General features: G+C 46.6%; 1 protein-coding gene across 2 annotated transcripts in view; it reads right to left on the minus strand.

Moving 5' to 3' along the window:
• KLHL3 (kelch like family member 3) overlaps window positions 1–25182 on the minus strand; it is a 134608-nt gene that overhangs the window by 50309 nt on the left and 59117 nt on the right. For both annotated transcript variants that reach the window (XM_056124384.1, XM_056124382.1), the window contains 2 exons: window positions 18295–18416; window positions 9501–9663 (listed from right to left, as the gene is read on the minus strand). In XM_056124384.1, the coding sequence (XP_055980359.1) occupies window positions 9501–9663; window positions 18295–18416 (285 nt within the window). The remainder of the gene's footprint in view (window positions 1–9500; window positions 9664–18294; window positions 18417–25182) is intronic.

Genomic DNA, 25182 nt, shown 5'->3' on the forward strand with positions numbered 1-25182 from the left:
TTATAATTGCACTCCCTGTCGATTCTTCTGGTGCAGTGCTCAGACAGCCTCCACAACTAGTCTGAAGCCCATACTTCCCTCTTGAGAGGATGAAATATACCTAATCCTTTGATCAAGTTCATCTAAATTTGGAGGTGTGGAACACTGGCTCTTGAACCTGCAGAGATGAAATGGGGGACCTCACAGTAACCAAGTAATAGGGATGAGGATCTGTGCTGAAACCCCAGGCTGAAACCTCTGAGGAAAGATCAACTCACACAAGTGGACATACAAGTAGAAGCAAAACATTTTAGCTGGGTCAAAATGAAAACAACTCTTCAACTCTCTCTCTCTCTCTCTCTCTCTCTCTCTCTCTCTCTCTCTCTCTCTCCTCACTCCCACCCCCACCCTGTCCTTAAATCCTCTTTCAAATAGTACTTGGCTACTTGGTTTTTGGAGCCCATGGTTTCCATGCTGGAGAGAGAAAACTCAGTTCACACAATGAAGTTACAGATACTACCTTGACTTCTTCAATGAAAGTCATGACCATCAGCCCTCAGATCTAGTATTATTACTACTACTTCACTTTGACTTAAACCCAAAAATGATCTTTCCTACACACCATCACTCCCTTCTCCTCTCTCTCTTTCTCTCTCTCTCTCTCTCTCTCTCTCTCTCGCCCTCTCTCTCTCTCATACACACACACACAAAGGGCTATATTAAATCTTCCCAGTTATCATATCAGCACTATTGACTCCGCATCTGAGTTCCCTGTTACACAAAGAATGGAAGCAATGAGGGGTATTTCCTAAATCACAATAAGGAGACCTGATAGCAACAAAAACTAACTGGTCTGTACTACTGCTTCATTTGCCAGCATCAGAAGCAGAAAAAAAAAAATCAGGAAGACAAGAAGTGAGGCAACCACCTCAGAAAGGGATGCCTGGGCCAATGGAACAAGGACTGTCTTCAGCACACAGGATCTGTAGACAGTCTCACCTAGTCTCAGTCTTGCCACTTACAAATCAGGTAGTCTTTTTGTTAATGATATTTTAGATGTTCACTCATTCTTCCCATCTCTTCTTGTGATGACTAGGCTTATAGTTATGATGCTCATACTTTCTTGGCTGTCATGGCACTGGAGATCCCCAATGGCAGTGCCCTAAGCACCTGAGGTGGTGCTGGGGATCAGACTTATGGCCACTTGCCTGCGGGGCAGACACTGTACTAACAAGCCATTCTTGAGCACCTATAAAATATGTGATCTTGAACAACTTACTAAGCCTCTCTGGAATTCCAATTTCCTCATCTATAAATTGCAAAATAATAACTACCTCTTGTGCTTAAATGGCCAAAATGAACAATGTCTCTGATATTTATAGACTATGTTTCATACCTACTAAATGTTCAGAAATGGTCAAACACTAACCACACTATCACAATCACCATCATCATTATGGTGCTGCCCTTAGTGTAAACACTTTATTCCCTGATTTCAAATAACTCAATCAAAAAAAAATGGGGGAGAGCATTTCTTTCCATGAACACGTGAGATCTAAAGGCCTTTCCATCCCTGAACTGGAGGGTGTCAGTTCAGCTTTGGCAGACTGATGTAAACAACATGTCCAAAGAATGTTAATTGCCATTTCATTAATGGGGTCCTATTAACATCCCTCCCAAGCAGCTCAGCTGAGAGCCCAGTGCATGGCTGTCCAATTACCAAACAACAAAGTCCCCATAAACCTGGCCCTGGCCCCTGAGGTTAAAGATTAAACCACAATAATGAGGTCTAAGAAACAGGCTGTGCAAAACCCCAGGATCCAGCTTCTAGGAGGACAGCTCTGAACCCTGAGCTTTAAACAGGGGACCCACCCCCAGAACAACACATAGCAGTGCAAAAATTTGAGGGCACGACCCTGAAAGAGAAACTGGGCCCTCAGACAGCAGGAGGAACTAACCACAGCAGGAAGAGCCAAGTTCAGGCCACAAGGAAACCAAACAGGCAGCCGGGCAGAGCAGCCAGTGCTCCAGCCCCGAGTCATACTGTGTCTGCCCTCAGGGCTGGCACCCGAGGGCAAAGACTCATCAGAAGGCAAAAGCTGACCTTAAAAATGAGTCCTCTGTTCAGAAAGCCATTTGGCAAAAACCTACCCATTTGTTTTTAGTGTCCACTCTTTGAACTACTTTAAGCTACTAAGATGGTACTCTACTTACATCTTGCTATTGCTTCAATATTAGCACTTTTTTGCCCAAAATATTAAGTTTAAGAATTACAAAAGAAGTATTTTATAATATTTAAAGGCTTATCTATTAATACCTAACAATAGAAAACAGGTTAAATAACTTATGAAGCAGTAGATAAAAATAAAATATAACTATTTTATCCAGACAAGGGCCCAGAAAGAACTCCAACGTTGTCCTTCAATTTAAATAAAGTATAAAATGAATGCTTCTATTTAAATAAGTTTAAAAAGCTTTATACACTTCCAGGAAGACAGCTCAAAGGGCTGGTATGATGTTTTGCATGCAGGACAATTGGGTTCCATCCCCAGCTGTGCCGTAAGCTTGGCCAAGAGCAAACCCAACCAGCTTGTCTGAAGGAGCTCCTGGTGCCACTGTGAGGTCTACAAATGAAAACAAAAATCAGGGGCTGGAGTACAGTACGTAAAGAACTTGACTTGCATGTAGCCAACACAGAAAACCCCCTTAGTGCCACCAGGAGTGATCTCTGAGCACACAGCCAGTAGTAAGCCTTGAGAACCACCAGGTGTGCCTCAAAAACAAACAAAACCCCCCAAACATTCTGTACCTACAGAGAAATAAAGAATACAGTAGCGGGGGTATGGTGCCGCCAGCAGGTCAATCTGCACCTGTGAGGCAAGTGCATCAGCAGCCTGATGGTGCCTTCAGACTTCCAGATACCCCAAAATTAATACTATGCTTTTTGGCCAGACCCCAGAAACTTGGGTCAAAATTTACCAAGAAAGTAAACGGCCAAAAGTTAGGTATGTGGGAAACACACCCACAAACCACCTCTGGCTCAGCTATATAATTGGAGGCATGGCCTCTCTGTTTCCTGATTGAACTGCTTAATGGCTATGATCCCAGAGACTCAGAAACAAATCTCAAAACCTAGCAGCTTTTGGCAGAAATGCATCCGGTCCCTGCAGTAGGTTACCGGTGCTGGGCCAACCCAGGTGGGAATAGGTTTCATGCCTTGGCCTGTTCCCCCCTAGTGGCCCAGTGGCTGCCATCCTTCAGAGGCCACTGGACAGTCAGGTTTGGGCCCCCAGTGATGAGATACGCAGGGTCTCACGGGATGGGGGTGGAGCTGGTCCTGTCCTCCCCACCCCAACGAGACCCACAACTCATCGCCCACAAATGGCCTCTCTGGCTCCTGATCAAGCTGCTTAACGGCCTTGATCCCAGAGACTCAGAAACAAATCTTGAAACCCAGCAGCTTTTGGCAGAAATGCATCCAGACCCGCAGTAGATTACTACTGCCAGGCCACCCCAGGGGGGATGGGGTGTTGTCCCTCCGCCTGCTCCCCCTTGGCTGCTCAGTGGCCATCATCCTCCAGAGGCCATTGAATAGTCAGGTCTGGGCCCGCAGTGACAAGACATTTTGGGACTCATGGGATGGGGGTGGAGCCGGACCTGTCCTCCCCACCCCAACGAGACCCCAAGTTATCGCCCATGAACGGCCTCTCTGGTTCCTGATCAAGCTGCTTAACGGCCATGATACCAGAGACTCAGAAACAAATCTCGAAACCCAGTGCTTTTGGCAGAAATGCATCCGGACCACACAGTAGGTTACTGTCGCCGGGTCAATCCAGGGGGGAAAGAGTGCTGTCCTTCCGCCTGCTTCCCCCTGGCGGCTCGGTGGCCATCATCCTCCAGAGGCCAATGAACAGTCAGGTTTGGGCCCACGTGACAAAACTCGTTGGGCCTCACAGGATGGGGGTGGAGCCTGTCCTGGTCTCCCTGTCCCAACAAGACCCCAAGTCATCGCCCACAAATGGCCTCTCTGGTTCCTGATCAAGCTGCTCAACGGCCATGATCCCAGAGACTCAGGAGCAAATCTCGAAACCCAGTGGCTTTTGGCAGAAATCCCTCCAGATTTAAGTGTTAAAATTTCAGAATTTCAAAATCATATGGCCCTACTGCAGCCACACAACATCATATGTTATTCATAACCAGCAATAGAACACAAATTGTCTATGGTTGCCTTTTCAGCAGATCTGAGTTTTGGGGTAACATCTCAAATAATTGAGTCTGGTGTTGAAATATTGAATGTGATCAAAGTAGAGAGAGAGTAATGTGGAAATCACATTTAGGTAAAGGTAAAAGGTAAAGGCCCTCCGTTGTTCATCGATTTGCTCGAGCGGGCCCAGTAACGTCTCCATTGGAGATTTTGTTGTTACTGTGTTTGGCATATCGAATACATCACGGGTGGCTTGCCAGGCTCTGCCATGTGGGCGAGATACTCTCGGTAGCTTGCCGGGCTCTCCGAGAGGGGCAGAGGAATCGAACTTGGGTCGGCCATGTTGGCTGCATGCAAGGCAAACTCCCTACCGCTGTGCTATACCGTGCAAGGCAAACTCCCTACCGCTGTGCTATCGCTCCAGCCCATGATAATTATATATAATTACATCAAAATTACATCAAAATTACATCAAAAACATGATAATTATATATAAAATAAAAGATGACCTGGAGAAAAACTGACTTTGAATTTTCTATTTCTGTGTCCTGTTTAAATTTTTTAAATCATGGGCACATACTGCTTTTATTCAATATAGTCTCTACTATTTCTTAAATCATGGTAGAGAAAAGTATCTGCTAACTCAGCAAGATGCTATGAGTATACTGGTAATTTTTGTGAGAAGAAAAGCAAACATTTATGATAAAAATGATCAGAAAATATGCAATTAGAGTTTACTCATCTATAAATTAGAAAAATAATAATACTTCTATAGTGAAGTAGTCTAAATTAGATGCCACTGAAATGAGCAGCCATAGGCCAGCACATGATGAGCACTGAGAAATGGTAGATCTTTTGCCGTTACCGGCACCACCAACAGCATAATTTTTTGGTGCCAAATTGGAGGCAATAATTTCATAAGACAATCCTCACAGTTTAAGCCAGAGATATCTGAGCAGAGCTAGCAAAACTGTAGTTTCAGTTCTCCTGCCTTTTCAATAATAATCACAGGTATTTCAATCAACATCATCATCATCATCACCATCATCATCATCTCTGATTTCAGAGAACAAAGCAAATTCAGGGGCCATGGACAAATTTCAGAGGCAAAGCAAATTCAGGGGCCATGGACAAATAAAGGCTGTATGTGAGTGAGTCAGGGATGCGGGCAGTGGTGGGCAGGATAGGGTAGACAGGCCTGCCTGAGCATCTGGATACAGGGAAACCCAAACCAAAAGTTCGAGAACAGACTTTCTGCGCCCCAGGTGCATGCAGTGGTGGTAGGAATCGCAGAGGTGGCCCAGGAAGCTGTTCCTTTACTGGGTCCCAGGGTCAAGACTCTACTGTGGACAATGGCACTGGGAGGGAGGTCCCAGAGAACAGCCCTGCTCCTTGCACAGAATGCTCCCACCCCTCCGCCCCCTCCCCAAGCTATCCAGGAAGCAGGGCAGGGTGGACCCAAATCAGAGAGAGAACAGGCCAAAGATTGCTCAGCTCCAAAGTGTTGCTGCCTTAACCCTTCATTCTGCTCTGGAAGTCTCAGTGTCTTTGATGGCTTAAGACATCTCCTAAAGCAAAGCATGGACCCAAAGAAGCCGTGATCTCGGGAAGACACCAAAGTGGGCACCCACATCTCCCACTAACAGTGAGACAAGACTCTGTCTCAGAGACAACTGTGGCAGGGTGTCAGCTTCCACCTGCATCAGCAGGCAGGAGACTAAGAAACAAAGCAGGTGGGCGGAAGCCCAGGCGCTCGGCTCTGACCTCCTTCTCTAAGCTCTGCGCACCTTACCTTCATGCTCTTTCTCTACTGTCTTCTCATCATGGTCTGTCCACCTGTGTATCACCATGCCACATTTTTACCATCCCATGCCTTGAAAACAGGCCTTTCCTGCTGTCACAGTAGAGGAAGCAAAGAGAGCAGGCCAGAAGACCACCACAGGCTTTCTGGGAGGAGTCCCAGTCTGAAGCCAGAGAAACGAGCCAGACAAAGAGGCGGCTCATGCATGTGGACCCTGCCTCCCCAGGGCAGGGAGAGGGTATCCGCATCCACCTCCCGCCCACTGCAGTCCCACTCCAGCAGATACCTGGCCATCTGGCTGCACTCTGCATGCCTGGAGCCACTGACTAGGAGGCACAATCTTCAGGCACACACTTCCTGTGGACAATGACAAGGTGCCTCGGTGACTGTCTCACAGGGCTACCTTGTGCCCCAGAGGGCCTTGAAGTAGCAGGACAGAAGTAATAGTCATAAGCCCCAGCTTGGAGCCACACTGCCAGGCTCTGGCTTGAGTCTTCGCCTCTGTCACTACCAGCTGCATTGCCCCAACAAGTTATTTCACCCACCATGCCTTCATTTCCTCTGTGTGCTCTCACAGAGAGGATGCATGGAGAAAATGCATATTAGCACAGGACAACTTGGTAAATGCTGGCAGAGTATGAACTGGGCATAAACACATCCACACACACCTCCCCCCATGCTGACAGAAACTGGCCATTCAGCCCATATCAGAACCAGTGGACACAAAGGTGACAGTGTATTCCCAAATGCCTTCTTGCTACCCTGGCACAGGCGAAAAAGGCAAAAGGAGAAAATGCAGATTCTGAAGGTTGGGGAATGCCCAACCAAAAGAACAGGGAGCCTGCACTGAAGGCAGGAGTCAGGAGATGCACTGAGCTTAGCTTCAGATGATCGTGTGGCCAAGTACAGAAAACAAGGTGTGAGCTGTGTGCAGGCAGGTACACATGGGCATTTAGAAACTGAGCGCTTAGGGGTGCGGGAGGGGGAGGCCAGCAGGGGAGGCAGAACTCTTGCATCTGAGCATTCTCCCTCTGACCTGGCACCAGCAGATGTGGACAGACGGGCCTGGATCAAGCTCCACTGAAGCCAAGGCTGGGCTCACGCTCCAGAGAGCGGCCTGTCACAGGCTGGGTCGGAGCATCTCTGATTGAGGAAGACAGAGAGAAAACAAGGAAAGGCAGTGAGGAGGAAGCAGGGGAGTGGGGCCTGAGGACGACAGCAGAGAGACAGGAGAGTCAGTGAAGACAGCAGAATTCTGACCGCTGTACCCAACACCCATCCCAAAAGTCTCACTGCCAAGACCATGTTAACAACTGTTCCCACTTAGGTCCTCAGAAACAGAGCTGTGGGTGGAAGCAACCACGCGGGATCCTGGGGCCTAGGGCTTGAGCACTGGAAGCAGCCATGTAGGCAGTCACTGGCTGGCATGAGACACAGAGCAGAGTCACAGTCGTGATGATGGCAATCATTTGAGCAAGGAACAAGAGGAGACACTTTACTGAAAAGGAAGGAGGCAGCTGCGACTGAATGCCACCATGAAAATGACAAGGCCCATTTCCTAGGTCACTAATGACCTTCCTCCTCAGGTTGGAATACATAGCAATGAAGATTTTTTCCCCAGCTGCACACTGGGGACTGAACGTTCACTTCCCCTTCACGCCCCTCTAAACCCCCTGAAATAACAGGATGATCAGCACTAGGGGAATGAATGTCTCTGAGATAAATAAAGTAAAATCAACAGATGTTTCGATTTACTTAAAAGTGTTCAGCTGTATTTCTCTGGCAAGAATTGGGGTAGTAGTTGGGTTAGAGAGAGAGACAGTACAGGGGTTAAGGCACTTTCATACATGCACTGCCCCCAGTTCTATCCCTGGCACTGTATATGCCAGGAGTGATCCCTGAGACCAGACACAGGACTAATTCCTATGCACCAATGGGTGTGGTCCCCCAAAAACAAAACAAACAACAAAAGAGTTGGTGGTAGTGACACAGTATAAAAGAGAATGCTTAACTGCTTTTTTGATGTGAAGAAAAAATAATACCTGTAAATAACCTTGCCAGTTGTACAAATTATGTGAGGGGACTTATATGAGAAGGCTTAAGGGAGGGCAAACATGTATACATGTGAGAGATGAGCTATAAGAATCAACATATCCTCTGTGTGAAGCAAAGCATGCCAAAAAGTAACCCCCAAATAATGATATCACACATTATTGAGACTATCCTCCCATTGTTCATCGATTTGCTCGAGCAGGCCCAGTAACGTCTCCATTTTTTTTGAGACTTGCTGTTACTGTGTTTGGCATATTGAAATCGTCATGGATAGCTTGCCAGGCTTTGCTGTGCGGGCAAAATACTCTCGGTAGCTTGCTGGGCTCTCCGAGAGGGGCAGAGGAATCAAACCCGGCTTGGCCAGGCTGGCTGCGCGCAAGACAAACACCCTACCGCTGTGCTGTCGCTCCAGCGACTATTGATTATTGAGACTAACTCCCAAATAATGGTTTCGCGCATTATTTAAGTAAGTTGAGGTAAATAGCAGATAAAGCAGCTTTTAGATGAAACAGAACATTTTAACTCCTGCAGAATTTAAAGAGAGTGGTCCTGAAGTACAATCCTTGGTATGAAAAGACAGACTGGAGAATTCTTGCCAAATAATAATATCTATCTTTGGAAGTCACATTCATAAATGAGGACTCTAAGAATGTTCCGCTATGAAATATAATGCCTTGGGGTCGGGGAGATGGCTCAAAGGATATGAGCATATGCACATGGGACACTCTATCTCTGACACCACAAGGGCCATGGAGCACTGTTCAGGTGTAGCCCAAAATCCACCAAGAGAAAAGAAAAAAGCAGTATTGCACCTTGTTGTAATATAGCTGGAAATGAAGGGTGTCATGTTAAATGAGAAGGAGAAAGATGAGAATATAAAGAATATAAAGAAACAAACAAGGAAACAATGTTCAATGAAAACAAATCTTTCAACTGATGATAGAACTGAGGGTGCCAAGCTGGTGGGGGGGTGGGGTGCAAGGGGAGAAAGGGGTTGGGTCCTAAGGACAGTGGTGGAAGAATATCAGCACCTTTGGTGTGTTGCAACTGGTGTGGTGCGACTGAACCGCTAAAACTTATGTAAACAGTTATACTCTTATAAATGTTGCCACCGTTAAAAAAAAATGAAATAAATAAATCATGTCCACAGAACACTTTGATCAAAACAGTAATTCTTAAACAACAGGAAAGATTTATTTCAAGACATAGCTCAATTTACTCTTCCCCCACAGAGTCCTCTCAGATCTTGTCTGTGAAAATTACTGTCTGGACAACCCATCTGCCAATTAATCACCTTCCACTTGGCAATGAGCTGAATGTGTCTCTTGTTAATTATCTTTCCACCTGTGTCTCATCTCCCTGGCTAAATTATAACTGCTGCACAGCACAGCGCCATCCCCATCATCTTGGAGAAGTGTGTGTAGACCCGGTGATTAAGCCCACCCCAGTGCAACCTCTCCTTACCTGCATAAGCATTGGCCTGCTGCAGAAGGTCTGTGCAGGTGTGTACGTCAGCAAAGGCGCGGATGCCCAGACAGTTGGTGGGGTGCAGCTGGGACTGCAGGAAGTCACAGCAGTTCTGCCGAACATCCATGAGCTGCAGCAAGCTGGCAGCAGGAAGCAGCACCTGGAGAAGGCAGTGAGAACACAGCCTCTGAAAGGTGCCTCCGTAGATAGGCCTCCCCTCTTCACAGCGCCCCGCTCAGGCCCCTGCCCCAGGAGTGTCTCTGCAGCGACTGCAAGCAGGGCCACATTTCATGGCTGGGCCTGCTCCGGCTGGAATCCCACTCCTCTGCACTTCCTGTGGCCCTGCCCTCCCCCCAATCAACCGGTCCTCTCTAAGCCCAGAGCCCAGCAGCACCTTCTTCCTGGTGGTGCTCCAAGGTCCACACGTGGCAACGGGGTCGGCGACTTGCGAGGCAAGCCCCTTAGCCCCTGTGCCATCTGTCTGAAGGAGCGGGCCCATGAAGATGACTTTGAGAAACAAGACCCTCAGGAACTGTTTGTATCGCACTCCACCGTCTCCCTCTCCCTCCAAATGATACGTTGAAGTCCAAACCCCCAAAGTAACTGCATTTGAGATTGGTCACATGAGGAGTTAATGAGGTTAGAGGGTGAGCACCCTTGCTAGTACGGGAAGAGATACTGGGGCTCTCCGCCAGGCAGAACTTGGAGAAAGCGACCCGAGGGCTGGGAAGATCAACATGGATCTGGGACTCTGAACTTCCAAATGATGAGAAAATTCATTTCTGGGGTCTAAGCCCTAGATTTTTCAACAATGGGTCACAGCCCCAATTGGGTGGAGGGGTTAAAATATTTTTTAAATTTGTGTTAAATTTCCTCATGATTTATTATCAGTAAAAGCTTGATTTGTGTGCCTGTTGCATGCTCCTACAGAGACAGGGTAGTATAAAAAATATCACTGGCAAGGAGGGGCTATGAGTGTGGAAAGTTCACAAAGCCCAGTGAATAGCCACACTGCACTGTGGTCCGGGCAGTTGGTTGGTCTATATCCAGTGGTGCTTAGGGATCAGAATGGAGGGTCAGTCCCAGGGGGCCTGGGATGATGTGATGCTGGGGATAGAACCCAGGCTCCTTCCCACAGAGCATGTGCTCCCATCCCTTGAGCATCTTTTTGGCCCCCAACCAAGCTTCAGTACTTTTTTATGGTTGCCCAAATCAACAGGGTTACTGGTTCTCTGACTTGACCTCACACCAGAATTGTCTAGAGAATTCTAGGACAGCCTTCAAAGATTTAAACTCCACAGAAATGTAGTGTGACCCAAACAGAGGAGGTGTCTGAAGGGGCTCCGAGGTATGGACGAGCCTAAGAGCCAAGGCCAGTGCTGCTGTCCTTAATCAGAAAGGCCCTTAGCTGACTTCCCACTTACTGGCGCCTGCATGGAGTCACGGAGGCCTTAGTGATGGCCATGGGCTCGGGGACTCAGAGGTCATCTGGACAGGCAGGCTTGCGCCACTTACAGAATTCAGAATCTACTGGAACAGGAGGGCCATCTGCCAATCCCGTAGGGCCCTGGCGATCCCACTTGGCAACAGGTGAGGGGAAAGAGAGCTTCGGGTGCATTCTCAGAGAGAGGACTGAGTTTCCTTTGAAAAGGTCACAGGACACATGAGCATTTACACTTATTTTGGAAGGTAGGAATAGGCACAAATGTTTTTCTGAAAAGCCAGAGAAAACTGGCTGCAGCAGGCCCAATGGGCGCTCCCTGCTAGCCCCAGTGTAGGCTCCCTGGACATTCCCCACAGCTGCTGGTGCCCGCCCCCTGCTCCACTCTCACAAGAGGACAAGTCCCAGCTCTGCCTCCCTCGCCACTTTCCAAAAAGAAATGTAGGGGTCTAAAAACCTGAGGGGAACAGTTTTAAAGCTGCTTCGCCTCCAGCATCTATTTCACCCTCCAACAACTCAAAGTCCCGAGCCTCTGTTTTCTTGCACCCTCTGACTCTGAGAGCATCCGGGCAGCTGGGCTCCACCTGTTCCTACCCCACACAGCGTGCCCAGGAAGACACGGGCTGAGTATGCACTGGCTTTCTTCATTCAGGAAACTACCACTAACAATTATAATAATAATAATAGTCTAAGTAATTTACATTCTGGACACTGAGCTCCTGAAACAGCTCTCAGTTCTCAACCTTGGCCGCCTTCATTTTCATATGCTCAGGCCAAAAAATGCCCACAGCCATCCTCAGGCCTGTCCCTCCACATGGGTAAGCAGCTATCCCTGTCAGCCTGGCAGAGAGCTTCCCCAGGACACCAAGTGTGTGGCAGACCACTGTACCCTGAGCCCCCACTTGGCAGTCAGGCCCCGGAACTAGACATCTGATCTCAACAAGGAATGTTCTTCTAGCTTCAGGCATGAACTTTTCCCTCACTGCAGCTTTGTTCTACAAAACGTTTCTCTGCCTCCTCCCACACCATCTTTCTTCCACTACCCTTATGTCCACAACAGGATAGTAGTAAGTTAGGACTGTGCCCTTGGTATTTTCGGAACCACTGAAAATTCCAGAGAAGGAAAAAAATAAAAATCACTGGCTTTGGAGAGTTTCATACTGTGAGTGACCCCAGCCAGGCTCCAAATCAAACCTAAGCTCCAGCCACCAAGTGCCTTGGTCCCCACTAAGCGACCATTAACAGTGAAACTCAATTAACCTGTGAGCTTGCTCTGGCTGGCCAAACAGATGCCAGGAGTAGATTAGTCTCTGCCTGCTTAGTTAACTGCAGAACTATTAACCATCCCGCTGAACACATACCAGAAATGGAAGGCTGTGTTCCAAACCCCCAAATGACCTCCATGACACCCACTCCCAGCTATGCACCCAAGAGGGACACAAGCTGGTCCACCTTGCTGGGTTGCTGAACACTCCTCATTCCTGGCAAACCAGATTATTGCTCCCCACTGTGGACCAGGAACAACAAATTGGTTCCGGGGGAGGCCTGAGAGAGGATTAAGGAAATGCTGTCCAGGACACACTGGGAAGTTCCCACAGAGTCAGGTGGAAGGAGAGGCCACAGCCAGCAGCCTTGGCAGAGAGGGCTCCTGCACCCCCAGCCAGGCCAGGCACATATACCTCCCCATCTCACCACAGCCACACTGGCATCCTTCAGTCTAGTTTCTCCAGCTTATGACACGCAGCCAGAGAAATAAAATAACAAATACCTCCTGAACACCTTACACTTTCAACTGGTAAAACCACTCTGCATAGAACTGTGCACCCTGGGTAGTTCTTTCAACTTCCCTGCCATTCACAAAGCTCACTTAGTCGGCAAAGATGTCCACCTCCCCATACCCCCATCCTGTTCAGGTCCACTTCTAACCCAAAGAGTTCCGAGCTCCCTTCCTAAAATGAAAGGGGCTGGTAGTTTCTCTCATGGCTCCCTCCCCTCTTTGATCTCCCACTGCGAACAGGAATGAGTCAAAGGCCCTTTTCTGCCCACTACCTGCTTCAGACAGGAAGGTGGGAAGTAAAGACTAAGAAGTCCGGGTGTGGAGGGAAGGTCTGGGGCTGCGAAACACTCCCCGCTCAAAATCCGAGCCTCAGGGACAGATCCTATAAGACTCTGGGAGGCAGGAATGAGATGAACAAAAACAAATACCCACAGACCAAGGAGAGAAAAGGGAAAAACATCCCTAAGGTAGCGGCCTCGCTTCCCTCTCGGAATCAACAAGGGCTTGGAGAGGATTTCCCCTTCTCTTATCTGGCCTGCAACTCTGCTCGCTCAAGCAGCAGCAGTGACCAGAGTACTAGGCAAAGGCCAAGCTCCCCCGGGTCCCGGCCTCTGAAGCCGAACTGCCTAGGCTCTGGGAAGAGGAGGCTGCGATCAGAGGAGGAGAGAACCCTCACGAAGATGGAAGATTACCTGAACTGGCAAAGCTATCCCCTCCTTCTGCCATCTCAGTACTGTGATATTTGGAAAACAAGCCCAGGAATGGCCCTCAGTAAAGCGTTTCTCCCTCCAACTTAGAAAAAAGAAGGGGGTGGGGGGATCTGTGCAGGCTGGGCTTTATTTTTTTCTCTCCCTCGGATAGCATGAAAACACAGCAGAGGATATCCCGTCACAGCGTTTGTTTCCTTTCACAAAAACAAAAGGAAATGCCCTGCTTCAGAAAGCACCCACTCCTGGAATCTCAGTAGCGGACTGCCCCAGCCTCTGCCCCCGCCACACACAGTGGGCCTTGCTGCCAGCCAGAGCCGTGCTTTAACCACTGTGCTAAAGCAAGGGAAGAGGAAGAGGCAAGGGAGAGGGTGGGTGGGGGAAAGGCGAAGAGATGAGCAAAACACTAGGGAACTAGCACTGTGAATAAGTGACACAGAATTTTGACTTCTCCACTTGCCAGTCATATGACTGAGAATAAATTACTTGACCTCCCTTGTCTCTGATTCCTCAACAGTAAAATGAAAATTAAACTTATATAGTCATTTTTATTTTGGCTTTTTTGGGTCACACTCAGAAATGCTCAGGGGTTACTCCTGGCTCTGGTGGTGCTCAAGGAACCATATGGGATCCCAGGTTCAAACCCAGGTTGGTCGTGTGCAAGGTAAACACCCTCCCTGCTGTACTATTACTCCAGCCTGTAAACTGATAAAGTCTTAAGGCATATTGTGCAGAGCTTGTGAGATAATAGTTAAAGCAGTTCACATTAGTATTTGTTACGTAGTTAATTTTTTTTTCCTTACATCAGTTCAATTTTTTCATCCTGCTATATACTGGAGGTTGAACACAAAGACTTCTCATGCAGGCCAGGTCTAGCCCTTTTGTTTTCATTTTTATTAATTGCTCGAGGTAAAGGTAAAGGCCCTCTCGTTGATCGTCGATTTGCTCGAGCAGGCCCAGTAACGTCTCCATTGGAGACTTTGTTGTTACTGTGTCTGGCATATCCAATACTCTCGGTAGCTTGCCGGGCTCTCCAAGAGGGGCGGAGGAATCGAACTCGGGTCGGCCATGTTGGCTGCTTGTAAGGCGAACGCCCTACCCGCTGGCTAAAGCCAAGATTCTGATCACTCACTTGTCAGGAAACTTGAGCTCACCACACCACAAGGCACAGTGAGGGGGAGAGAGATGGCTTCATCAACCAGGTCTTCCAGTGACTGACAGGTTCCTTAGACCATTTGAGCATCAGGTTTTTTCAAACAAAAACAGAGGATCCTAATAGAAACTTCCACTTGTGAGGATGAGAGCTGATTTTTGATTCCCCAAAATGCACGTAAAGTGGCCAAGATGCATTTAGCATAAGATGAGTGTATGAAGTGTCCATTTTGCCAAACATTGCTGCCCCCAACCCCATCGAAGGGTGACCCAGTCTCTCCAAAGGCCTGTAATGGGGAAGAGATGAAGGGCACCACTCCATCCTCTTAGCCAAACATACCCAAAACTAGTCTTGAGCCTATCCCTAAGGCTCTGAGGAGGATCCAAGGCCTCATGGTCACCACCTCTGGGCACTAATCATTCCATGGACATAACCAGTCCTAACTTCACACATCACAGAGAGAGTTGTGGACGCTGAAACTCGAAGGAAAATGATGCCTAAGGTTACCAGGTCCTCAAACAGTGTTCCTGCCTCCCATGTTGCCCAGCATCTCTTTCCTCTCACCAGGGTTACAATGAAATAACATGTCAAAAATGTTATTTGGGGACCTGCTAAATTGTCTTCAGATTCTTGTGAGTCACATTCTTATTCAGACTCTTTCCTCCATCCTTCTTTTTCACCTGACCAATCCACAGTTTCAATGGAGAAAACAAAGGGAAAGGCATCGTTAATAGATCTTATTGCAGAGCCAAAGCAATAGTACAGTGAGGTAGGGCATTTGCTTTGCACGTGGCCAACCTGGGTTTGATCCCCGGCAAAAAGCAAAGCAAACAAACAAAACAAAGTAGGTTGACATCTAGCATTTTTCGTTAGAGTTACCAAGGATGTAATTTTTATTGTAGGTCTCTATATTTACATAATTCTTAAAAGCATCTATGAATTCAGGAGCCAGAGCAACAGTTCAGTGGGTAGAGGGCTTGCTCTGCATGCAGATGACCTGGGTTCCATCCCCAGCACCCGATATGGTCACCCAAGCCCTGTCAGGGTTGATCCCTGAGCTCAGAGTCAGGAACAAATTTTGAGCACCAGGGATAGCCCCAAAACAAACTGAAACAGCACTTATGATCTCAAATATGATAATCATCATCCAGTTGAAATTTTTCCAACATATGCTCTTAACACTCATTTTATACTATTAGTTTCCACTTACTATTACATGCGGTTGACCCAGGTTCGATTCCTCCATCCCTCTTGGAGAGCCCAGAAGGTATCAACAGTATCCCGCCTGCACGGCAGAGCCTAGCAAGCTCCCCATGGCATATTCGATGTGCCAAAAACAGTAACAACAAGTCTCACAGTGGAGATGTTACTGGTGCTTGCTTGAGCAAATCAATGAACAACAGGACGACAGTCTACAGTGCTATTACCATTTCTGCCCAAAAGTCACTGGGCTAATGAAATTCTTCTACTAGACCTAAAGTGTAACCATTGCATTGCCTGTTCATTCTGGCTAGAAAATACAAGAAACGAAATGGCTCTGTAATCTACTGTATACAAAACAGGTCTTCACATTAAAGGGGCAGGAGGAGAATTAGACCAGGTCACTGTAGAAACTATACAACCTAAGGGTCAGTCCAGGAAGCAGAGATGAAAGCAGACTACTCCTGGGGCAGGTTCTGCAGATCCCAATGCAGTGTGTCACAGACCCTTGACGTGCATGAACTTTGACTCCTTATGGGTAACCTCACACCCATCTAATTCCCACTCACCTGGAGCCCTCAGCTCGAATCCTTTCCCCTTGCTATTCTCTCTGAGTGAACACCACATTCCTTTCCTTTAACACATGGATGCTGGCACCATATTTGTGTTTCTTTTGGTATGGCAGCTTCATTAATAAATCATATTTTCTTTTAATAAATACAAATTAGATATTGATGTTATCAATAAGTAAACTAATTTTCAATCAGATGCAATTTTTCTATTTACCAAACCAATTTAACCAACTATTGGATATATCTGGTGGTATAGTCTGGCCCATGTGGCATCAAAGTGTAAGCCATGGGGTTAGACGCTGTCTCACAGGACATCCATGGGTGAGCCACCAGTCTGTTACAGGACTTTTTACTGGATGTGTGCAGAAACACTGCTTGTGTGCTTATCTTATTGAGCAGCTAGATGTCGTCACCCCCAGAAGACAGACTCCCTCAAGGCAGACAACAGCTCACCACTGCTCTCTATTATAATCTTTCTATCTCACAGGTGACCCTAACAGAAGAGACTTGAACCTTTGAAATGACTGGAAAGAAAACCCATTGATGAAGGTGGTCTCCTGGATGCCTCGGACACTAGGAAAGGGGTAGTAATGTGTGTATAATGGATGTGATGCAGCTACCAGGGAAGAGGACAGCCTGAAGTTCTGAATGAAGTGTGGACAGAACCGGAGAGCACTGTGGTAAGCGAAAGAAGTCAGAGGGAGGAGAATTCTGTATTTCACTCACCAGTGTAGAAAGAAACAAAATAAGGCTGGTTATAAAAATGAGATTATCCAGCAGTGGGGTCCTAGGATATTGGTATGTCAGGGTGGAAAAAAGGTAACATAAGGATCACAATGGAAAGTCTCAGGCCCTTCAGTGGTGGTGCGGTACAATAACATGTTCATCAAATCCAAAACCATGAATGTTAACACTATTATAGCCCTGTTACCTCAACTACAGTAACGTTTAAAAAAAAAGTTAGAAAGGAATGGGAATGTTCTGGACATGGGAAACAGTTATGTCGGTCACTAGAGCAATGTCTTCCCCACAAATTATAGCACTGTCCTCCCGATGTTCATCAATTTGCTTGAGCGGGCACCAGTAATGTCTCCATTGTGAAACTTGTTGTTACTGCTTTTGGCATATCAAATACGTCACGGGTAGCTTGCCAGGCTCTGCCGTGCGGGCAGGATACTCTCAGTGGCTTGCCAGGCTCTCCAAGAGGGTCAGAGGAATCGAACCCGGGTTGGCTGCATGCAAGGCAAACACACTACCCGCTACGCTATTACTCCAGCCCTCCCCACAAATTACAAGGTAAAATTTTACTTTTAGAAAAGAAAAAAAAAAAACCTTGCGCATGACATGTAATTCCCATCTCTGTAAGTACTAAGATCTTAAAGGACAAAAAATCGCATATCCTGTACCAGAGGTTAATGCTGAGATTTGTAGGTAAAAGGAAGAAATGGCACAGAATGCCATTCTACCCGTGAGGTATTCGATATGCCAAAAGCAGTCCCCAAGACTCAGGTGTGGTGACTGGTACCTCCACGTGCTTAGAGGCTGTCCACAGGGTAACGTGGAGTAAGAACCAATCTGATCAGTCACTCAAACACACAATTCCTGTGATGGGTCGACGAGTAGGGAGATGTGGGATCACTGGGCTTCTAGTTCTTCCTTCACCATGAATGTGAACCAAAACAAGAGGAAGTTTTTCTGTCCCAAGGCCCAAGCCCTTTCACAACTATGAGGGTGTACAGGGTATGGGCACCATGGTCAAAGAACCACAAGTTGGAGAGTTATTCACTCACTTATTGGCTGGCATTCCAGGGGAACATGCCCAATCTTTTTGTATCTTGTATTAGGAGCTAAGTTTCCACGAGAGTTATGTGCAAGGGAGCTGGGAGGCAGTATATAGCCAGAGGATGTGAGACACAAGCTCTAGGATAGGGCTGAGTTTACCTGCACATTTTCCTCCGTCACCTCAATCTCGGCTGTATAGATGTAGTCAATGAGCTTACTCAGAGTCTGTCCATCCACATCCTTGATTTCAATCTTCTTGGCTTTACTCTCAGACATGTCACCTGAAGTTCCAAACAAATAAAAAATGGTGTGAACTTGCCCATGGCCTCCTGTCCTGCCCACGAAGATACTGACTGCTCCAGGGGGTAGCAGAAAGGGAGTCAGACACAAAGGAGGATTAACCAGCTGCCAATCAAGGTCACATCAACTCTGGGCTGGTAATGACCTACAAGCCCAATTCTCAGCATTCCCTGCTTCCTATGTTGCCCATTCCATTTTAGAGGCAGATTTGTGAACAAGAAGTCAATCATCCAGTACTAACTGTCAATGTTACACAATCCAGGGAAAATGGATAAGATATACTCCTGTTCTCAAGGCAAACATGGTCCAGTAGGGCAGCTATATAAAATTATTTGTAGACAGAGATGATAATAATAACAAAGCAGAATGTTACCTCCTAATTTTCACAATACTAAAAGAGGTTTCCTATAGTGTTCCCATTTTATAGACCAAGAAAGAGGCCCATTTGGCCTGTTGCCTCTGGAGGCTCAGGGTCCACCACCTTCCAGAGACCAATGGATAGCCAGGCGGGGGCCCGCAGTGAGGAGACATGTGGGGCCTCATAGGATGGGGGGCAGGCCAGCCCTTTCCTCCCCCGCCCCAATGAGTCCCTGAGTCACTGCCCACGAATGAGCCCTCTGGCTTCTCAACAAGGGCTTAAATCATGATCCCAGAGACTCAGAAGCAAATCTCTGAACCCAGAGACTTTTGGAAGAAATCCCTCCAGATTTAATTTTTAAGATATCAGAATTTCAAAATTGCTTGTATACTATTCATTGTCAGCAATGGAGGACAGGTTGTCTAGTGTTGCCTTTTCATTGGATGTGAATGTTGGGACAAAGTTCCAAATAATAATGGTGGATCTGTTGTCGAAATATTGAATGTAATCAAAGTAGAGAGAGAGTAATGTGGAAACCATCTGCCACTCAGGTAGGGGAGGGGATGGGATGGGGGCGCATCCTGGGGTTTTTGGTGGTGGGATATGTACACTGGTGAAGGGACGGGTGTTTCATCATTGTATGACTGAGCAAGACTGAAAGCTTTGTAACTGCTCTCACGTGATTCAAAAAAATTATAAACAAGAAAGAAAGAAAGAAAGAAAGAAAGAAAGAAAGAAAGAAAGAAAGAGGCCCAGATGGATAAGTAATTCTGTCACATCTACCAGAGAGCTGGGCTGTGCCCAACTCCATTGTAAGTCATTATAACATAAAATGGCTAAGCTATACCAAATGCCAAGAACACAGAAGACGAATAACAAACCCCAGTGAAGAAGGCAGGCTTTTAAGTCCAAGATCACAACTGAACTGGGTATTAAAGTATAATGCCCATGTTGTTACACTGGCAGCAAATGTGAGGAAGGATGAGCTGGATATAAGAACCTACATGACAAAGACAGGAAAGGGCCAAGGGCAGGGGGAGGGACATGTCACAGTCGGGGATGAGGAGAGGTTGGCATGGCTGGTACATTGAGTGACAATGAGGAAAAAGAAGCTGAGAAAGAGGGGTCCAGACTCATGGATACCTGAGTCAAGCAAGTGAGTTTGCAGCAAAAGGTTTGAAATGGGATGACATCAACAGATGGGAATCTGTGAATGAAATTTTGGGTGTAAGGTGGCAACTGGATCAGAGGCAGAGAGACCAGAAGGCCCTAATAATAATCCAAGAAAGTGAGGACGAGGACTATAGGGAGGGTTATAGCCACACTACATTCCCCAGTCCTAAGGCCCCTTTCTTCAGCCTGCCCACCACTGACAGTGCACAAGGTCCCTGGGAGTCAGGCTATTGTGAGAGCTGGAAAGATGACACAAAGGGCAAGAGCACATACTTTTACAAGCATGAGTTCTCAGTTTCAATCCCTGGCACTGCATGTCCCCTGAGCACCACTGGGTATAGTCCTGGTGGTTTCCAGCCCCAGTGGGCTTAAGAATGATAGCATTGCCTGACCCACGCATTGAACCATCCAGTGCAGTTGACTGAGACTTGCCAGATGGGCCCTTCGGTCCCCAAAGTATGGCTCAGGAGCTCCTCTAAACAGACACAGACACATACAGACACACACTCACACAGGGCTGCTACTTCTGAAGGAAAATCTGCATGTGTCTTTGTAGATTGAAATAAAGGGCAAGCTAACTGCAGGAACCAGGAATTCAGAAGCCCTTATGAGAGTGTGAAAACATCCTAGGCGGTTGTTTTTTCTGTGGAATTTCCGTTCTGAGCCAAGAAAATAAATCCCAATACTGCATGTGGGCTGTGACGCCCACCTCCAAGCTGCATGGCCGCACAGGATTCCTCCCGTGATGTACCGCTCCCACCCTCACACCAGCATGATGTGAATGGCTCTGAACAGAGAGGGAAATGAAAACCAGTCCAAACCCTACCGGCACCCTTCACTGCCACATTCGGTACACAAGACAGCCCCATTCTGATCCCTATTTTGAGACCTGGAAGAACTCTTAAGGAGTTATAGGTAGGATGAAGAGGTGAAGGAAAGGAAGAGAAATCTCTCTCTCTCTTCATCTCTCTCTCTCTCTTCCCCAATTCCCTCCCTCTCCCATTTATTCCAAGGATAAAAACATAAATACAAGGAAGCCAGAGCATCTCTCTAAACAGACATTTCAAAACTCATTACTAAGACTTTAGTTGGCAATTACAATGCTAAAGATAATCAAATAGAGTCAATTCTTCGTTAACAACTTGAAATTTTAAACAAAAATCAGGCTGTAGATATACTTCAAGTGGCAGAGCATATATCTGGCTTGTGTAGGGCCCTGGGTTGGATTGTCTCCACCACATGATCCCACAGTACCGCAACATGTGGCTCTGGATGCCTCTCAGGACTTTCTGTCCCAGATCCCCACTAGGAGTATCCCTGAAACTGCTGTGTGTGGCCCCTATAACAATCCTTTACAAGAACACAAACAAGGGCCAAAGTGATAAAGAGTGGGTAGAACATTTGCCTTGCACACAGCAGACCCAGGTTTGAAGCCAGCACCACATATAGTCCACAGACCCCTGCCAGGAGTGATCCCTGAGCACAGAGCCAAGAGTAAGTCCTGACACCAGGATGTGCCCCCCCCACCCCATCCTGGCAACCAGAAAACAAAAAGAAAAAAAGAAAAAATAAACCAAAAGTCCCAGCCACCTGCTTGCATGATTAACCCAGAGTTTCACAAGCTCTTGTGTGGGCATAAAGGAGGAGTATGGCTGACTGGAAAACCCTCATGGAATTCGTGTTTGTGGGTTATTTTGTAATACTGCAATAAACAAAGAAAAATTCTGAAACTGTATGAAAATATTTTTATATATGGCAATAAGTTTGATTCTTCTTTGATGGCTAATAGATTACTATTATCAGCATTGTAACATTAATACATACATTTTCTAGGTGATAGGACTTTAATAAGATTTTTTTCCTGCTCCTTTTATGCAATTCTGAAATTTCTTATATTCTATGTTCAATGTTTTCTATGTTCAAAACTTCAAAAAGCAAGAGAAAAATTATTAAATAAAACCCCTAAGGCTTTGGTAGTGAGTGGTGAATCCTATACACATACACATTAACCTATACCCCTAAAAATTCTATAATGCTGCAAACAAACGGTAAATCTATTTAAAGAAGGTTGAGGCTTAAAGCAACCACATTTATATGGTTCTTCTAATTTTAAAAAATGCATCATTTAAAATTATATATATGCAGGGCCTCAAAGACATACATTTCCTAAAATATTCCCTTATAGGAAATGGAAACCTGTGAGTCACACAGACTAGTAGAACCCAGTCTTCTTATCACTTGTGTTCCAGTAGAAATGAGCTATACAGAGAATTCAGCTTAAATAGGTCTTGGAAACAGTCATACTACTTCTGCTATGTGTACCTGAGCTTCTGCATAGGGTTCATAAGCATTATTTTATTTTATCCTGCAGTAATTCCTGGAGATATATGTTACTTCCATTTTACAAATTCTATTTTCAAAACTATCTGTACACAGATAGTAAAAAACAGGGCTAACTCCACAACTCGTCTCATTCTTAATAAGTCTCTTTGTAATTTACATGAAGCTCTAACTGATAACCATGATAAATATTCCCATATTCCAGAGAGATAATATAGGTGTTAAGGTACTTTTCTTGATTACAGGTAACCACAGTTCAACCTGGCACTGTTATGGTACTCAAGCACCACAAAGTATAAGGTAAATCCCGTTCCCCACCCCTTGCTATAGGAAGGAAGGAAGGAAGGAAGGAAGGAAGGAAGGAAGGAAGGAAGGAAGGATGGATGGAAGGAAGGAAGGAAGGGAGGGAGGGGGAGGGAAAGAGAAAGAGAAAGAAAAGAAGGAAGGGAGGGAGGGAGGGAGGAAGGAAGGAAGGAAGGAAGGAAGGAAGGAAGGAAGGAAGGAGAGAAAAAGAAAGATTGTTATACAAGGTTTTGGTTCAAATTCTTTAGATAAGTAATATCTAGAAAGTAAGAGCCAAGAGGGTTAAGAGGGTTTGTCAAAATACCCTCAATACTGGACAAAGTAGGGGGTATGGTGCCACCAGCAGGTCAATCTGTACCTGTGAGGCAAGTGCATCAGCAGCCTGATGGCGCATTCAGACTTCCAGATACCCCAAAATTGATGCTGTGCCTTTGGTCAGACCCCAAAAACTTGGGGCAAAGTTTACCAACAAAGTAAACGGCCAAAAGTTAGGTATGTGGGAAACACACCCACAAACCACCTCCGGCTCAGCTATATAATTAGAGGCATGGTCTCTCTGGTTCCTGATTGAACTGCTTAATGGCCATGATCCAAGAGACTCAGAAACAAATCTCAAAACCCAGTGACTTTTGGCAGAAATGCGTCCCGTCCCTGCAGTAGGTTACCAGTGCTGGGCCAACCCAGGTGGGAATAGGTTTTGTGCCTTGGCCTGTTCCCCCCTGGCGGCCCAGTGGCCACCATCCTTCAGAGGCCACTGGACAGTCAGGTTTGGGCCCCCAGTGACGAGACTCGCAGGGCCTCACGAGATGGGGGTGGATTCAGTCCTGTCCTCCTCATCCCAACGAGACCCCAAGTCATCGCCCACAAATGACCTCTCTGGCTCCTGATCAAGCTGCTTAATAGCCATGATCCCAGAGACTCAGAAACAAATCTCGAAACCCAGTGGCTTTTGGCAGAAATGCATCCAGACCCCACAGTACATTACTGTCGCTGGGCTACCCCAGGGAGGAAAGGGTATTGTCACTCCACCTGCTCCCCTTGGCGGCTCGGTGACCGTCATCCTCCAGAGGCCATTAGATAGTCAGGCTTGGGCCCGCGTGACAAAACTTGTTGGGCCTCATGGGATGGGGGGCGAGCCAGGCCTGTCCTCCCCACCCCAATGAGACCCCAAGTCATCACCCACGAACGGCCTTTTGGGTTCCTGATCAGCTGCTTAACGGCCATGATCCCAGAGACTCAGAAACAAATCTCAAAACCCAGTGGCTTTTGGCAGACATGTGTCCAGACTCACAGTAGGTTACTGTCACCGGGCCACCTCAGGGGGGAAAGGGTGTTGTCACTCCGCCTGCTCCCCGTTGGTGGCTCGGTGACCATCATCCTCCAGAGGCCATTGGACAGTCAGGTCTGGGCCTGCAGTGACGAAACTTGTTGGGCCCCACAGGATGGGGGTGCAGCTGGTCCTGGTCTCCCCATCCCAACGATACCTCAAGTCATGGCCCATGAACGGCCTCTCTGGCTCCTGATCAAGATGCTCAACAGCCATGATCCCAGAGACTCAGGAGCAAATCTCGAAACCCAGTGGCTTTTGGCAGAAATCCCTCCAGATTTAAGTGTTAAAATTTCAGAATTTCAAAATCATATGGCCCTACTGCAGCCACACAACATCATATGTTATTCATAACCAGCAATAGAACACAAATTGTCTATGGTTGCCTTTTCAGCAGTTCTGAGTGTTGGGGTAAAATTTCAAATAATAATGGTGGGTCTGGTATCGAAATATTGAATGTGATCAAAGTAGAGAGAGTAATGTGGAAATCATCTGCCTCACAGGTAGGAGGAGGGTGTGAGATGGGGGTATACTGGGGTTCTTGGTGGTGGAGAATGGGCACTGGTGAAGATACGGGTGTTTCATTGTATGACCGAGACTTAGACCTGAAAGCTTTGAAACTGCTCTCACGGTTATTCAATAAATAAAATTATAAAAAATGAGAAAAAAAAGTAAGATGGAGTTCATGCACAATTCTATCAGCTAATCAGTGGCTGAATAAATAACAATACTCCTACATAAAAAAAAAAATACTGGACAAAGTATGTGGCATGCAGAAAACACTTAAAAATTTTAATTGGGCCAAAAAGATAGCACAAAGGACATAGCATTTGCCTTATACATGGCTGTCCCTGGTTTGATTGATCCCTATTTCCTCTTGTGATCTTCTGAGCAACAACAGAAATGATCCCTAAGCACAGTATGGGAATTAAGCCCTGAACACCATCCAAGTGGTCCCTGGGCACAAAAGCAGGAATAATACCTGAGCACTACTGGGTATGACCTCAAAAACAATCAAAATAATTTACTGAAGGGTGCTGAAGAGATAACATAGAGGTTAAAACTCTTGCCTTGCATGCAGTTGACCCCAGTTCAATCACTGTCCACTATCAAGAATCCCTGAGCATAGATCCAGGAGGAATCCCTGAGCACCCTAACACAAACAAAGAGAAATTTGTTGAAGAGGTAAAAACATTCCATAATTACAGGAACTCAGTAATTCCAGAAGGGGAAAACCATCAAGGAT

This window comes from Sorex fumeus, unplaced genomic scaffold (assembly GCF_029834395.1).
Source record: "Sorex fumeus unplaced genomic scaffold, SorFum_2.1 ptg000051l, whole genome shotgun sequence".
NCBI lineage: Eukaryota > Metazoa > Chordata > Mammalia > Eulipotyphla > Soricidae > Sorex > Sorex fumeus.